General features: G+C 44.3%; 1 protein-coding gene across 1 annotated transcript in view; it reads left to right on the top strand.

Moving 5' to 3' along the window:
- Nucleotides 1-17,447, top strand: part of TANGO6 (transport and golgi organization 6 homolog) — a gene marked incomplete at its 3' end in the record, with an annotated part of 189,194 nt that overhangs the window by 24,839 nt on the left and 146,908 nt on the right. Inside the window, exons 8-9 of the mRNA XM_080704242.1 lie at nt 12,376-12,488; nt 16,007-16,183. Coding sequence (XP_080560368.1) covers nt 12,376-12,488; nt 16,007-16,183 — 290 coding nt within the window. The remainder of the gene's footprint in view (nt 1-12,375; nt 12,489-16,006; nt 16,184-17,447) is intronic.

Below are 17,447 nucleotides of genomic sequence, written 5' to 3'. Positions count from 1 at the left end.
GACCCTGTTTCCAAATAAAGTATAAAAATAGGCCTTGGAGTATAGCCTGGAGGTAGAAAAGCCCCTGGGTTCCACCCCCAGTGCCACAAAAAACCCCACAAAATAAACAAAACAGGGTCTCGCCAGGTGTGGTGGCACTCGCTTTTAATCCCAGCATTTGAAGGAGGCTGAGACAGGAAGATCACGGTTCTCAGAAAGCCTCAGCTACTTAGTGAGGCCTTTTGCAACTTAGAGAAATCCTGCTTCAAAATAAAGAATAATAATAAAAAAATAGGGCTGGGGGTTGCTTGGAGATAGAATTCCCCTGGGTTCCCTCCGCAGTACTGAAATAAATAAATAAATAAATAAATAAATAAATAAATAATAACAGGGTCTCTCACTAAGTTGCTGAGGCTGGTTGGCTGCTATCCTGAGATCCTCCTGTCTCAGCCTCCCAAATACCAAAATTACAAGGTTGCGCCTGCATGCCCAGCTCTGTAATTTCTTTTTTTCTTTTTTTTTTTAAATGTGGTACTGGGGATGGAACCTAGGGGCTTTTTACCTCCAGGCTATACTCCCAGACCTATTTTATATTTTATTTGGAAAGAGGGTCTCACCAAGTTGCTGAGAGCCTCACTAGCTGAGGCTGGCTTCGAACCTGTGTGATCCTCTTCTCTCAGCCTCTCAAGTACTGGGATCACAAGTGTGTGCCATCCAGTTCCACAGTTCTTTTTTTTTTAATATGGAAATTTTCTTGCTGTTAAGAGGTCTGGCGCATTCTTACGTGAGGGAGAAATGATTCCTTTTATTATTCTTTGCAAGACTTGCTTGAGGCTTCCTAAAAACAGAAGAAATGTCAGGGTAGGAAAAACTAAAAGGTAATTAGTTTATTTAGTACCTTCTCATTTCCATTTTATCTCTCTGTTTCCAGATTCAGGGAATTGTGACTTTAATTATCCAAGTCTTTCCCCTATCTAATTTAATGAATTTCTAATTACAGTTACTTTGTCAGATTGGGCATTTGACTCCTCTTTCTGAATTTTTAATTAGTTTTACATAGTAAATTAGAATAATACAGACTCCTAGAACTGAAGGAACTTTAAAAAATAATTTAGAATAACTTCACTTTTTGTTTTTTGTTTTTCTTTTTTGTGGTGCTGAGCTACACCCATACCCCTATTTTTTTTTTTTTTTTTTTTTTTTTTTTAAATTATAGTACCAGGGATTGAGCTCAGGGGCATTCTACCTTCAAGTTACACCCACAGCCTTATTTTTAAAAGTTTTTTTTTTTTTTTTTTTTTTTTTTTTTTTTTTTGCAGGTCTGGGTTTGGACCCAAGGGCATTTGACCTCTGAGCTACACCCCCTGCCCTATTTTTATTCTTTATTTTGATACAGGTTCTCACTAAGTTGTGAAGGGTTTCACTAAGTAGTTGAGGCTATCTGCAAACCTCAATACTCCGGTTTCAACCTCCTGAATGCTGGATTACAAGCCTGTACCACCAAACCCCTCCTATTCTTTGTTTTGAAATAGGGCCTCACTAAGTAGCTGAGGTTGGCTGGGAACCTGTGATTCTCTTGTCTCAGCCTCTGAGGTACCACCATGCCTGGCTTATTTTTTATTTTTGAAACAGGGTCCTGCTGAGTTACCAGCTCACCGTGCTGGCCTTGAACCTGTAATCCTCCTATCTCAGCCTCCCAAGTATTGGGATTACAGGCATGTACTACTGCAACCAGCTTTTTTTTTTTTTTTTTTTCTTTGTGGTACTGGGGTTCCTGGAAACCCTTCTACCTCTGGGCTACACTCTCAGACCTATTTCTGTACTTTTTTATTTGGAAACAGGGTCTCTTAAGCCAATGCGGCTGGCTTCGAACCTGCGCGATCCTCCTGTCTCCACCTCCCAAGCGCGGGGATTACAAGGGTGAGCCACCACACCCAGCCAGCTTTTTTTTAAAATATAGACTTTATAAATATCCCTTGTTTCCTTGGGGGATTGGTTCCAGTACCCCAGTACTGCAACAAAACAAAACAAAAAAGGAATAATGACCTGTACATGTTTAATACAGATATATTTTCAATAATGATTGTTTAAAACTGTGGATATAGAAACTGTGGATGCAGAGCTGACTGTATTTTTGTTGTTGTTTGTTTGCTTGTTTCTTGTGGCACCGTTTTTTTTAAAATTTATTTATTTATTTATTTTTGGTGGTACTAGGGGTGGAACCCAGGGCCTTTTCTACCTTTGGGCTGTACTCTCAGCCCTATTTTTATACTTTATTTGGAAACAGGGTCTCACTAAGTTGCTGAGAGCCTCGCTCAGTAGCTGAGGCTGGCTTCAAACCTGTGCGATCCTCCTGTCTCAGCCTCCCAAGTGCTAGGATTACAGGCGTGCGCCACCATGCCTGGCACTTGTGGCACTGGGGTTTGAACCCAGGGACATTCTGTCTTTGAGCTATACCCCCAGCCCTATTTTATATTTTGAAACAGGGTCTTGCTGAGTTACTGTGTACTGGCATGGAACCTACAGTCCTCTTGTCTCAGCCTCTTGAGAACTGGTATGATAGGTGTGTGGCAATGTACATCTAAGGTTTTCTGCATTTAAAAAAAAATTTTTTTTTTTTTCACTAGAAACAACCCAGGGGCGTTCTACCGCTGAGCTATACCCTCAGCCCTTTTTATTATTTTGAAACAGAGCCTCACTAAATTGCCGAGGTTGACTTTGAACCTGTGATCCTTCTGTGTAAGCCTCTCAAGTCCTGGGATTACAGGCATATACTGCCATGCCTTATTTATTTATTTATTTATTTATTTTAGTGTTGGGGATTGAACCCAATACATTCTACCTCTGAACTATACCCCCAGTCCTATATTTATTTTTCAGTTTGAAACAGAACCTCACTAAGTTGCTGAGGCTGGCTGTGACCCTGCAATCTTCTTGTCTCAGCCTCTCAAGTATAGCGATTACAGGCATGCACCACCATGCCTCACTCTGGCTGTATTTTTTTTTTTTTCTGGCTGTATTTTTAAGAGCAGTTTTAGATTCATGGTAAAATTAGGCAGAAAGTACAGAGAGTTCCTATAAATCTCCTGTTTGCAGACAGCTTTCCCCAGTGGCAGTGGTACATTTGTTATAATTAATGAACCTACATTGACACGTCGGTCTCACCCTCACTCACGGTTTACATTCAGATTCGTAATTGGTATCGTACATTTCATGTTTTTATTTTTTCCAGGACTGGGGATTGAACTCAGGGGCATTCTATCTCTTAGCTACATCTCCAGTCCTATTTTTTATTCTCTGTTTTGAAGCAGGGTCTCACTAAGTTGCAGAGGTCTCACTAAGTAGATGAGGCTGGCCGCAAAACTTTGATCCTTCTGTCCCAGCCTTCCAAGTACTGGGATTACAAGCGAATGACACCACGCCCGGCCATTTCATGGATTTTGACAAATGAGCCCTTCATTTTATAGTAGAAGAAACAAAATCAGAAAGGTTGTTTGAAGTGACTGTTCCAAATGTCACAGCTAGTGAGTGGCAGAACTGGTCTGGAAATCTCTCTTGCCTTCTTCCTGTCTGTCTGTCTCCTCCTGTGTTTAAAACAGAATATTTATACTTGGAACAAATTTAAGAAGTGCAAAAAGAGCTGGGCATGGTGGCATATACTGATTATCCCAGTACTTGGGAGGCTAAGGCAGGAGGACTGAAGGTTTGTGGCCAGCCTCTGTAATTTAGGTCCTCTGCGATTTAGTGAGATCCTGTTTCAAAATAAAAAGTCAAATAAGGCTGGGGGTGTAACTCCAAGGTAGAATGCCTTGGGTTCAATCCCTAGTACCCGCTCCCCACAAGTATAAAAAGCTTTAATGTGCAAAGTTATTCTCTTTCTCACCTTGGGCCCCCCCATAAAGGCAGTCTTTTCTGGAAGTTTTCATCTGTAATTGAACTGTGACTTTGGTTATCAACCAAAGGACCAAAAGAAGTATCCAGAGCCGTGGGAGTGAGAAATGTTAGATTTGCTAAATGCTAACGTGCAGACTCTGGGGTTTAGTGAGTGGAAAGTGTCAGGAGCTTTGAACCAAGCACACCTAGGTTGGAGTCGGAGCCTAAAGTGGACTGTCCACGTGGCGTTAGGTGGCTAACTTAGCACTTGAGTAGCGGGGATGAAATAAGGCAACTCTGGGTAGATTCATAGTATACTGGAGCACATCCGGGCTCAAAAAAGCATCCATTTCTGTTTGGCTGAGGGAGACTCTTTTTAGAAAAGACTATTTTATGCAATATGTTCTGAACGCATGCACAGTAAAATACTTGCTATATTAGGTAACTAGCCTTGTTCCTTTTCTCCTCACATGTCTTAATTAAACTCAGCAAGTGCGTTCGGAGTTCTGGAACACACTATCAGAAGGATCAGTGTAATGCTGTCGAAGGCAGCGTTTGACTAGTTTAATCCTTAATGGGGTAAAATCAAGTTGCAGCTTGTACAGAATTTCAGTTCGTATTCAGTCAGCTTGATTTCTGCATAGGCCCATCAAGTTTATATTTCCACACATATACATCTTTGTAGAAAGGGAATATATGCTTCAAGAAAACAATTCCATTTATTATGGCATCAAGATAATTTTTTTTTTTTTTTTTTTTTTTTTGGTACTGGGGATGGAACCCAGGGGCATTCTTCCTCCGAGCTACACCCCCAGCCCTATTTTTATTCTTTATTTTGAAACTGGGTCTCATTGAGTTGCAAAGGGCTTCACTAAGTAGCTGCGCACCACACCCGGCCAAGATAATTTTTAAATAATATAAGAATAAATAGTATATGTGCTCGGTGTGGTGGCACATGCCTGTAATCCCAGTACTTACGAGGCTGAAACGGGAGGATCCCAGGTTTGTGAACAACCCTAGCAAGTAGCAAGACTCAGCAACCTAGGGAGACCCTGTTTCAAAAATTAAAAAAAGGGGGCCGGGCGAGGTGGCGCACGCCTGCAATCCCAGCATTCGGGAGGCTGAGACATGAGGATCATGGTTCGTGAACAGCCTCAGCTACTCAGTGAGGCCCTCTGCAACTCAGTGAGACTCTGTTTCAAAATAAAGAATAAAAAATAGGGATGGGCATGGTGGTGCACGCTTGTAATCCCAGCATTTGGGAGGCTGAGACTGGAGGATCGTGGTTCGCAGACAGCCTCAGCTACTTAGTGAGGCCCTCCGCAGCTCAGTGAGACCCTGTTTCAGAATAAAGAATAAAAAATAGGGCTGGGGGTGTAGCTCAGAGGTAGAATGCCCCTGGGTTTCATCCCTAGTACCACAAAATAATAAAAAATAAAATAATAAAATAATAAAATAAAAAGGGCTTGGGTATAGTTTCAAGGGAGAATGCCCTTGGGATTCAATTCCCAAATCCCTAGTACAAAAAAGAAAAAAAAAACATGGAGCTCTGCATTTTACAAAATATTCAGACATGATTGATCTTAGCTGTCCTTATGCCAAAAGTGTAATGCCTACTTTATAAAGAGAGAGCTGAGCCCAAGAGAGATTAAAGTGGCTTTTCTGTGCTTACTCACTCAGAGGGTTTGGGGCAGTCACCTTGGCGGCAGAGACAAGTCACACCAGGCTTCCTGACTCCCTTCCTCCCAGTGCTGGTTAATGACTGCGGGTCTCTGAGGCACACGCTTAGCAGTGTAGTAAGACTCTCTTAATGAGAAGCGAGGGTGCCTTTTCAGTTTCTTTGATTTTGTTTGCTCTGAAACAGAAACATGTTTATTTTTTTAATACTTTTTACCTCATTTGACCAAGTTTTTTTTTCTTCATTCTCTTTTAAAATAATCTAAAGTTTAGTAAATCCTTTGAGAGAAATTTCATTCTTCACATGTCAATAATAGATAAGCCAGCCAATACAGAATCCAGCCTTCTTTTGTTCAATTTGCTTTCCCTTTCGGGGCTGAAATTCTATGATTCTGTTCAGTTAATTAGAACTGCTTGAATACTCTCTAGCTACAGCTTAAAAAAAAAAAAAGAAGAAGAAAGAAAGAAAAGAAACATTCAGAAGCTGGGCGTGGTGGTGCACGCATGTAATCCCCACGCTTGGGAGGCTGAGACAGGAGAATCGTGCAGATTTGAAGCCAGCCTCAGCTGGTTTAAGAGATCCTGTTTCAAAATAAAATATAAAGGCCGGGTGTGGTGGCGCAGGCTTGTAATCCCGTGCTTGGGAGACAGGAGGATCGCGCAGGTTCGAAGCCAGCCATGTTGACTTAAGAGATCCAGTTTCCAAATTAAAAAAAATATAAAATAGGTCTGGGAGTGTAACCTGAAGGTAGAAGGGTTTCCAGGAACCCTAGGACCACCTAAAAAAATAAAATAGGTCTGGGGGTGTAGCCTGGAGGTAGAAGGCCCCTGGGTTCCATTCCCAGTACCACCAAAAAAAAAAAAAAAAAAAAAAAAAAGTAAAGAAAAGAAAAGAAAAAGAAAATAAATAGCAGCCAGGCATGGTTGAGCTCACCTGTAATCATAGTACATAGTACTTGGGTAATCATAGTTCATAGGTTCGAGACCAGCTTCAGCAATTTAGCGAGACCTTCACCAACTTAGTGAGACCTTGTTTTTTTTTTTTTTTTTTTTTTTTGTGGTACTGGGGTTCCTGGAAGCCCGTCTACCTCCGGGCTACACTCCCAAACCTATTTTATATTTTTGAAACAGGGTCTCTTATGCCAGCGCGGCTGGCTTCGAACCTGCGCGATCCTCCTGTCTCCGCCTCCCAAGCGCGGGGATTACAAGCGTGCGCCACCACGCCCAGCGAGACCTTGTTTTGAAATAAGAAAATATTTAAAAAAGGACTGGAGGTATAGCTAGCTGGGAGCTAGAATATCCCTGGGTTCAGTCCCCAGTACTGGTCAGGCCTCATGCCTTTAATCCCAGTACCTGGGAGGCTGAGATAGGAGGATTACAGGTTCAGGGACAGCCTCAGCAAGTAGTAACACTGTCAATAACCTAGCGAGACCCTGTTTCAATAAACAAAAAATGGGGTGGGTTCAATCCCCTGTTCCACAAAAGGAGAAGAAGAGGAGGAGGAGAAGAAAGAAAGAAAAAGAAAAGGAAAAAAAGCCAGGCATGTTGATGCATACCTGTAATCCTAGTACTTTGGAAGTTGAGACAGAAGGACCATAGGTTTGAGGATAGCCTCAGCAATTAGTGAGACTCTCTTCAACCTAGTGAGACCTTGTTTCAAAATAAAAAGAAAATAGATGCCAAACACCTTCCTAAGTATCTTTTTCTTTTCTTTTCTTTTCTTTTTTTGTGGTAGTGAGGATGGAACCCAGTGACATTCTATCTTTGATCTATACCCCCAGCACTATTTTATATTCTTTAGTTTGAAACAGGGTCTCACTGAGTTCCAAAGGGCCTCACTAAGTAGCTGAGGCTGTCTGCAAACCACGATCCTTCTTTCTCAGCCTCCCAAATGCTGGGATTACAAGCGTCCACCACCACACCGGTCTTACAAGGGGGGTTTAATGAGAATACAGTTAGTAGAGGAAGGAGAGGCATTACTGAAGCTGCTGTCCATGGTGCCACTCAGGAGCTTGCGCTGTGGAGGTTGCAGGACTGTGGCTATTAACAGCCTGGGAAGCTGGGGTCCACTGATGCTGAGGGTAGGGGCTGCTATGATACAGTTGGTGCCATAGGGATTGAAGCGATGAAAGTATCATTCTGCACAGGGGAGGTCAGTATTGAGCGGCCAGCGGTGCATGCATGTGTTTTTTGTTTTGTTCCTATGGATTGAACTCAGGGCTTTGTGTCTGCTAAGCCCATGCTATACCACTAAGCTATGCCCCAGCACCTGTTTTTGTTTTATGGCACATACATATATCAGACTTTAAAAAAAAATTTTTTTTTTGAAAGCTTACAAAACTGTGGCATTAAATCCATTCATGCTGGGCATGGTGACATGTACTCTTAGTACTGGGAGGCTGAGACAGGAGGAGCGCAAGTAGTGAGTCACCAACCTAATGAGACCCTGTTTCAAAATAAAAATTAAAAAATAGGGCTGGGGGTATAGCTCAGAGGTAGAAGGCCCCCGGGATCAATCTTCAGTAACACATGTATGCATGTGCGCATACACAAAAATGTACATATATACATACATGCGCACGTGCGCGTCCTCCCTCCCTCTCTCTCCCTCTCTCTCCCTCTCTCTCTCTCTCTCTCTCTCTCTCTTTCTCTCTCTCTCTCTCTCCATTCACCACAGTGTTGATAACATTCCTGCTATCTAGTTTTAGAATTTCTCGTCAACCCAAATAGAATTTCTGCATCCATTAAGCAGTCTCCTGTGTCCTCTCCTAGCCCTGGCTCCACTAATCTGCTCTCTCTTTCCCTATGGGTGGTGCATGGATTTATGTCAGGCAGTTCTGGGTTCATCCTCACGCTGCTATTTTCGGCAAGTGTGTCTTTGTTTAACTGATGTAGTTTCTGTGAGCCTCGGTTGCCTACACTTTGAGCATGGGAACAGAAATGCTTATTCTGTAGAACCCTTGTGAGAACTGATTTTGTGTTACGTGTTTAGCTAAACACCAGGCTCATTCTCGAGTAGATACGCAACACGTGGTAGTTATCGTTTGCTTCCTAAAAGCAGTAACAAGTTGGGTGTGGTGACGTCCACCTGTAATCCCAGCTCATTGGAGAGGCCGAGACAGGAGGATCACGAGTTCAAGGCCTGTCTGGGCAACATAGTAAGAACCCTTCTTAAACCAAACCAGACCAAACCTGCAGTAACAATAGGGTTCTTCATTTTGTCTATTACTTTGTTAAACTGTTTATTCACCAAAAATTCAGGTAATGCATAACTTGACAAACTACTTTCATAAGAAGTAGGGAATTTGACTTTGTTTTTCTTGGCTGGTTGGGGAGTCCAGAGATAGCTATATACACATGCAGCCATTATATGTTACAAGCTGTAAATTTTACTGGAATTTAGGGGAGAAAAATTTCCTAGTGGTTAGGTGCTTAATAAATGTCTGAATTAACAAACTGAACAGTGGAAATGTAAAGCAGGTCTATAGAAGAGTAGAACTTGACCTGGGTCTTTTTTTTTTTTTTTTTTTTTTGCACTAGGGATTGAATCTTGGGACAGTCTACCTCCTTACTAATACCCCTAGCCCTGTGAGGGCATGTCTGTAATTGCAGTACTTGGGAGGCTGGGGATCATAAGCTTGAGGCCAGCCTCAGCAACTTAGTGAGACCCTGTTTGAAAATAAAAAATAAAATAAGACAAGGGGGTGTAGCTCAGAAGTACAATGTCCCTGAGTTCCATCTCTAGACTGCAAAAAAGGGAAGTAGATTTGGGCTCAGTACAAGGAACACTTACTGTTGGACACTGGCAAAGAAGGGACAGTCACATGTGTCAAATAGAAGTCATTGAAATTCTTTGAGATGTAAAGAAAAAGCATCATTTGTCAGATTATGCCAAAGGGGACCTTATCTCTTTCTACTTTGAAAAAATCCTGTATCTTTATTCCTGTTTGTGAATTTACTGGATATTAGTTGGTTAATTGATAAGGATTATTATTATTATTATGTGTGTGTGTGTGTGTGTGTGTTACCAGTGGTGGAACCCAGGGGCTTTTCTACCTCCAGGCTATACTCCCAGACCCATTTTATACTTTATTTGGAAACGGTCTCACTAAGTTGCTGAGAGCCTAAGTACCTGAGGCTGGCTTTCAAACTGTGCAATCCTCCAAACTCTGGGATTATAAATTTGCACCACCATGCCCGGCTGAGGATTTTTTTTTTTTTTTTTGCAGGTCTGGGCATTCTACCTCCAAGCGACATCCCCAGCCTATTTTTTATTTTGAAACAGGGCCTCACTAAGTAGCTGAGGCTGTCCACGACTGTGATCCTCCTGTCTCAGCCTCCCAAGCGCTGGGATTACAAGCATGCGCCACCACGCCCAGTTTGAGGATTATTCTTAATTTCTCTTTCTCCGTCTACATACTCTTCTCCCATCACTATCCCTTTAACCTGTTTTATTTTCTTTATAGCACTTGTCTCTGATGTTATCTAGTAATTGTTTTTCTGTCTCCCCCCTAAAAATAATCTCCTTTGAAGCTGAGACTTGGCTCACCAGCAGATAAATATGTGTGGAGCATTTATGAGCTGAGACAGGAGGATCGCAGGTTCGAGACCAGTCTCGGCAACTACATGAGGCCCTCAGCAGCTTACCGAGACCCTGTTTCGAAATAAAATCGGGCTAGAAGTGGAGCTCAGATGTAGAATGTCCCTGGGCTCAATGCCCAATACCAAGAACAAAACAAAACAAAACAAATTCTGAAAGGCATAAGAAAGGAGAGAATAAAAAATTGAAGGAATTTATCAACAGCCTGGCACACCCCTGCGAATGTGCTCACTTGCAGTTACGTTACAGTGTGAAGGGCTTTGACTCTGTCAAAGCCGCTAACTAATGAAGATCTATCTGTGGGGTTTTATTTTTTGGCTTTTTCTTTTCTTTTCTTTTTCTGTTCAGAAGAAGCTGATAAGGAAAGATGGCTCCACAGGGATTACCTCTGAGAACACAGGAACCAGAGCTATAACAATAGGCCCTTGCGCTATCTGCAGGAATCTCTCCTTTTACCTCCTGTAATTGGCGGTTCAGTGATTAGGCCCGCACATTACCTTCTGAACATGCCATGCGAGGCACTTCATTTAGCCGGGCTTAAGGAGATTAGATCATGCACAGGAAGCTGGCTCTTTGGTTATCAGGCTCCACAGAGAAATCCCAGGCTTAAGGAGTGGGAAATACTAGGGTTAATTTAAAGAGACAGCGTGTGCTGGAAAAGCACAGATTTTTCCAGCCTGTACAAGTGCCACCATGACCTTTTGTTTCCCATAAGCGACACTGATTCCTGCCTCGGTGCTTTCTATAAATAAAGGCCTCTTTACACTGCCCTCTCCTCATCTTTTTTTAATTCTTTATTTTGAAACAGGGTCTCACTAAGTTGCGGAGGGCCTCGCTCAGTAGCTGAGGCTGTCCGCGAACTGCGATCCTCTGGTCTCAGCCTTCCGAATGCTGGGATTACAAGTGTGTGCCACCACGCCCGGCTTCCTCAACTTTATTATTATTTTTTTTATTTCTTTGCGGCACTGCGGATGGAACCCAGGGGCATTCTACCTCCAAGCTACACTGCCAGCCCTATTGTTTATTCTTTATTATGAAACAGTATTTTACTAAGTTGTGAAGGGCCTCACTAAGTAGCTGAGGCGGCTGCGAACCTGCAATCCTCCTGTCTCAGCCTCCCAAGTACTAGGATTACAAGTGTGCACCACCACGCCCAGCTTTTTCCCTCATCTTTAAAAAGGCTGCTAAAATAAGTGTGGTGACATAAACTGTAATCCCAGTAACTTGGGAGGCTGAGACACGAGGATCACAGTTTTGAGGCCAGCCTTAGCAACTTAGTAAGGCCCTCTTTCAAAATAAAAGATAAAATAAGGCTGGGGTGTATCTTGGAGGTAGAATGCACTTGGGCTCAACCTTTAATAGCAAAACAAAAGCCAGGGGTGCTAAAGCATACTTTGAAAGATGTTATGATTCTTGAGGGGTGTGTGTGTGTGTGTGTGTGTGTGTGTGTGGACTAGAAATTGAACCCAGGGCCATTCTATCTCTGAGCTATACTCCCTATTCCTATTTTATTTTTATTTTGAAACGGCCTCACTAAGTTGGCCTTGAAGTTATAATCTTCTTGTCAGTCTCCCAAGTACTGGGACTCAGGCATCCATCACTGTGCCTAGTTCACTTTGTACTTCTTTAAACACTTAGGTGCCTTGAGCTGGGCGTGGTGGCACACACTTGTCATTTCAGTGTTTGGAGGCAAAGACAGAGGGTCTCAGGTTTAAGACCAGTCAGAGCAACTTAATGAGACCCTCAGCCATTTAGTGAGACCCTGTTTTCAGCTAACGAGTGAGCCGGGCGTGGTGGCGCACACTTGGAATCCCAGTACTCGGGAGGCTGAGACAGGAGGATCCGGGTTCGCGGACAGCCTCAGCTACTTAGTGAGGCCTCTGCAACTCAGAGAGACCCTGTTTCAAAATAAAGAATACAAAACAGGGCTGGGGGGTGTAGCTGGGAGGTTGAATGCCTCTGGGTTCCATCCCCAGACCTGCAAAAAAGAAAGAAAGAAAAGGGGGATTAATTCCTACACTTCTTCAGGCCGCATGTGGCAGGTGCTCACGTTCAGTTTCTTTGTTTCAGCTTAGCGTCCAGTCTCAAATGGTTTCCATGCCATTAAGCACACCCTTAAAGCAAGAATCGTGCCTCAGAGGAGGGGAGCTCTGCCCACGACGAGACGCGCGCGTCAGTGTCTGGGGCTTGACTCCTCCGCCCCGGCCTTGCAGTTGAGGTTGGTCTCACCATGTCCTTTCCCCTAGGTGTACGTGGTGGGCAACGAGCCGCTGCCGGTGTTGCTGGACTCCCTGCTCCCAGTGCTGGGGCTGCTCTTTTCTCTCTACTGTTTTACCCAGCAGAGTGTGTCTCACCTAAGGTAAACAGTCAACAGAACCTTGTTTTCTTGCAAACAGAATCTTACTTGTTTATCAAGAGTGAAGCCCCCCCCTCCCTCCTGGTGCCAGGGATTAAACCCTGAAGCATTCTACCTCTGAGCTACGCCCCCAGCCCTATTTTATCTTTTATTTGGAAACAGCCTTGCTAAATTGCTAAGGGTCTCACTAAGTGGCTGAGGCTGGTCTCAGGCCTCCCAAATACTGGATTTACAGGCATGTGCCATCTGCCTGGCTGTGAATTCTTAACTTAGGCCACTTTAATATTTCCTGTCAATGTCAGGAAAATGTTTGGGGATATTCTCATTCTGCTCATCTGGAAAGACTTCTGCAGGCCAGGGGGCCTGGATGTTGATTTTAGGATGACTTTCCTCAGCCTCTGCCCGACACGTCAGAGATGAAATCTGCTGCCGTGTGTAACTATGTCACTGTCTGATCAGTGAGAACCTTGTGGGGAGTTAGAGAACAGTGAAAAATCTGGGTCTGAATGAAGCACATTGTAAGTTAACCTGGGGTTTGGCATTAGTGATGCAGTGTCTCAGTTATCCAGAAAATATTCTGTGTCAGAATTTAAGTAGGACTCTATTTATTTATTTATTGCAGTCCTGCGGATGGAACCCAGGGGCATTTGACCTCCGAGCTACAGCCCCAGCCCTGTTTTGTATTTTTATTTTGAAACCGGGTCTCACTGAGTTGCAGAGGGCCTCACTAAGTAGCCGAGGCTGTCCTCCAACCATGATCCTCCGGCCTCAGCCTCCCGGACGCTGGGATGACAGGTGTGCGCCCCCCGCGCCCAGCTGGGACTCAGTTTATATCAGCTCATAGTCTCTTATTGAAAGGTTAGAGCCCCTGCCCGCAGGGGGCGGGGCCGGAAGCTAGGAGGCGGAGCCCGGTGATTCCCAGAGGGGACCATGCCTCGCAATCAGAGAGAAGCGAGTTCAGGGAGAAGCCCGATAGAGAGACAGAGACGGGCTCTCCCCCGCCAGCCCCCGCAGGCCCGCGGGACTGGCAGCTGACTCCCCACGAATAACGGCATCCTTACCACCTATAATGGATTTCCGCGTGTATCCGTGCGTGAATGGGACCCACCATATCTTTCACTTACGTTGTTGCTTTGCTGGGCGCAGTGGCACATGCCCGTGCTTGGGAGCCTGAGACAAGAGGATTTGTAGATTGGAGGCCAGCCTCCACAACTTAGTGAGACCCGTGTCCGTCTGTCTTTTTTAATTTGTGTGTGTGGGAGCACTGAGTATTAAACCTGGTGGGCATCATTCTACCTACAAACTACACTCTCAGCCCCCCCGCTTTGTGGTACTGGGGACTGAACCCAGGGGCATTCTACCTCCAAGCCACACCCCAGCCCTGTGTTTTTTTCCTTCCTTCCTTCCTTCCTTCCTTCCTTCCTTCCTTCCTTCCTTCTTTCCGGGTTAGGAGATGGAACCCAGGGTCATTTGATCTCTGAGCTATACCCCCTGCCCTACTCTTTACTCTTTATTTTGAAACAGGGTCTCACTAAGTCGCAGAGGGCCTCACTGAGTAGCTGAGTCTGTCTTCGAACCGTGATCTTCTTGTCTCAGCCTCTCAACTCCCAGTCCTTTTTTATTTTTATTTTTTGACTTCTTTTTTTAAATTTTTTAAATTTTTTAATAGCATCTTGTGAAGTTGCTGCGAGTCTCACTAAATTTCTGAGCCTGGATCCAAAGCTATGATCCTCCTGTCTCAGTTTACCAAGTACTGGGATTACAGATGTGCCACCACACCTGCTATTATATATTCTCTCTAAAGTCCTATAATATTCTGGGTTTTGATGTTTCCCCACAAGTAACCTGGTATCCAATGATAGTCCTTCTTCACAGGGTTACTGTGAAGACTAGATACGCATTAGAGTGTTCAGCAAGACTGAGCCCAATGCATGGCAGCTGCCATTAGCATGTTTGCTACGTGGTAAAAGAAGACCCAGCGTCGTGCATAGCATTTGAGACCTCCGCGCTGCCTCGGCTCTCCAGCTTTCGGTTGGTTGGCATCGCTGTAGCTCACAGCCACAGTGACAAAGACAAGAAAGGGGGGCGTGGGTGACGAAGGTTCTAAATATGTGAATTTAGTCTCAAAGAACATTCATCTGAACATTCATAAGCTGGGCATGGCAGTGCACATCTGTACTTGGGAGGCTGAGACCGGAGGCCACAGGTTCAAGGCCATCCTCAGTAACTTAGCGAGAGATTGTTTCAAAATAAAATAGGGTCAGGATGTAGCTCAGAGATAGAATCCCCCTGGGTTCAGTCCCCAATACCAAAAATAATAACAACTTGTTTTAGTTCTAAAACCTCAGTCCTGCCAGGCTTGGTGGCACACTCCTGTAAGCCCAGTACTTGGAAGGCTGAGATAGGAGGATTGCAGGTTCAAGGCCAGCCGTGGCGAGCTGGGTGTGGTGGCGCACGCTTGTAATCCCAGCACTTGGGAGGCTGAGACAGGAGAATTGCACGGGTTTAAACCCAGCCTCAGCTACTTAGTGAGACCCTGTTTCCAAATAAAATATTAAAAAAAAAGGTCTGGGAGTATAGCCCAGATGTAGAAAGCCTCTGGGTTCCACCCCCAGTACCACCAAAAAAAAAAAAAAAAAAAAAAAAAGGCCAGCTGTGGCAACTGAGTGAGACCCTGTTTCAAAATAAAAAGCAAGACCAAGTGTGGTTGGTGGCGCACACTTGTAATACCAGTCCTTGGGAGGCCGAGACAGTAGGATCGCAGGTTCAAGGCCAGCCTCAGCTACTTAGTGAGGCCCTCTGCAACTTAGTGAGACCCTGTTTCAAAATAAAGAATAAAAAATAGGGCTGAGGGTGTAGCTCGGAGGTAGAATGTCTCTGGGTTCCATCCCCAGTACTGAAAACAAAAAGTAAAAAGGACTGGGGTTGTAGCTCAGAGGTAGACTGTCCCTGGGAGGAAGGGAAGGAGGGAGGGAGGGAACCCCAGTGCTCCTAAGGATGAAGAGGATGAGGACCCCTGATGGAGTCCTCAGCAGAGACTCAGGACGGAGGCACAACTATTTAATCCTTTCCTCCTCTAGTTCATTGGCACAGATAAAAGGATATGAGGAATTGCAGTATTTTGTTGGTATCCAGTTTCTTGGTCACCAGCTGTTGGTCCTACCAAGAATAGATGGTTTTTATCAGCACTAAGTCTTCCTTCTCTGGCCTGATCTAAAGGCAGTGGTACACTTGGAATTACCAAAAAGGGAAAAAACCCAGTCATGTGCGGCTCGTGTAGTTTGCAGGGCTGCTTGCAGAGCCAAGGATTAGTCAGTCACTCGTGGAATTTCAGGACGTTCACATTTCTGCAGCTCACGAAGACACTCACTCTCCACTCCTGCGTTTCAGTAGAACTAGGTGCCTGTGCCAGCATTTAGAATGCAGTGGAACCTGACAGCCTCTCTTTCTTTTTTTTATGTTAGCTTGTTAGCTGCATAGAGTAAGATGACAAGCTCATTCATATCTGCTTCTTCTGCCAGGTCATTTTGCCAAGAGATCTTATTATGGATCCTGGGGAAGCTGGAACGGAGGAAGGCGGTTGCCAGCCTGAAAGGATTTGCAGGATTGGACAGAGCTGGCCCCTGTCTCCATCCTCTGTGTCAGTTTAGAGCCGCCCCCCAAGGTGGCATTATGATTACCATTAAAGAGGCCACTAGGTGAGTTTCCCATCCCCATCTGGCTCCAGATTGAATTCTACCCAAAGGGCCATGCTGAGACTCCGCCTCTAGGGGGCGCTGGTAGAAAGGAAACCAGGAACCCAGCAGCTGAGGCGCTTGCTATTTATAAATGAAATGCGAGCCTTAAATGATCCTCCAGGCTTTTTCCAAGATGCCAGCTAATAGTGCAATTTACTGGAGCCTCACCGCTCTGCATCTCGACGAGCCCACTTACTTCTCAGTCTCTGCCAGTTTATCAGAGTAAAGGGCAGCACATGTTCACCCGAAACACCAAAATAATCCAGTTCTATTTCTGACTGGTGTATGTTCACAGTCAGGCTTATTCCTGAGGGAAACTGTCTGATAGCTATCTTTTGTGGCAATTTTATGATAGAGGTTTGTTATTCTTAGGGATGGCTGTAGAGAGTACTTAATAAATATTAGTAGAATGGCTAATTTTTTTTTTTTTTTTTTTGTGGTACTTGAGATTGAACCTAGAGGCATTCTACCTCCAAGCTACACACCCAGCCAGATTTTATTTCTTATTTGGAAACAGGGTCTTGCAAAGTGGCTGAAAGCCTCGCTAAATTGCCGAGGCTGGCTTTGAACCAGCGATTCTCCTGCCCCAGCCTCCCAAGTCCTGGGATGATAGGCATGTGCCACCATGCATGGCTCGGATGATTTATTTTTCCACCATCTAACAAGTTTTTTGTTTCTGTGTTCATTTGTTTTTTGTAGTGCTGGGGATCAAACCCAGAGCCTTGAGCATGCTAAACAAGCGCTCTACCACTGAGCTACACATAAATCTCAAAACTATATATTTTAAAGCGCGCCTGGTGGCACATGCTTGTAATCCCAGGACTTGGGAGGCTGAGACAGGATGATCGTAGATTTGCGGCCAGCCTCAGCTCCGTGGTGGGGACCTCTGCAACTTAGTGAGGCCCTGTTTCAAAATAAAGAATAAGATAGTGCTGGGGATATAGCTCAGAGATAGAATGCCCCCAGTTCTGCAAAAAACAAAACAGCAATTCTCCTGCCCCGGCCTCCCAAGTACTAAGATTATAGGCATGTGCTACTAAATTATTTCTACTTTCTGGGCAACCTGAGAAAGATTTTTTTTTTTTTTAACCTCAGAACATAAGTTCCTGACAGTCATAGACCATGTAGTATTTAACTGGTCTAGCTATCCTACTGGGTCTCAATCACATTCGGAATACGGCCATTCATTGAAGTGTTTATATTTAATTCTGTGTGTGGGGGTAGT

Source organism: Muscardinus avellanarius (assembly GCF_963383645.1).
Source record: "Muscardinus avellanarius genome assembly, chromosome: 10".
In the NCBI taxonomy this organism is placed as follows: Eukaryota; Metazoa; Chordata; class Mammalia; order Rodentia; family Gliridae; genus Muscardinus; species Muscardinus avellanarius.
Note: the sequence above shows the minus strand (reverse complement) of the source record. Positions and strands in the feature narration are given on the sequence as shown.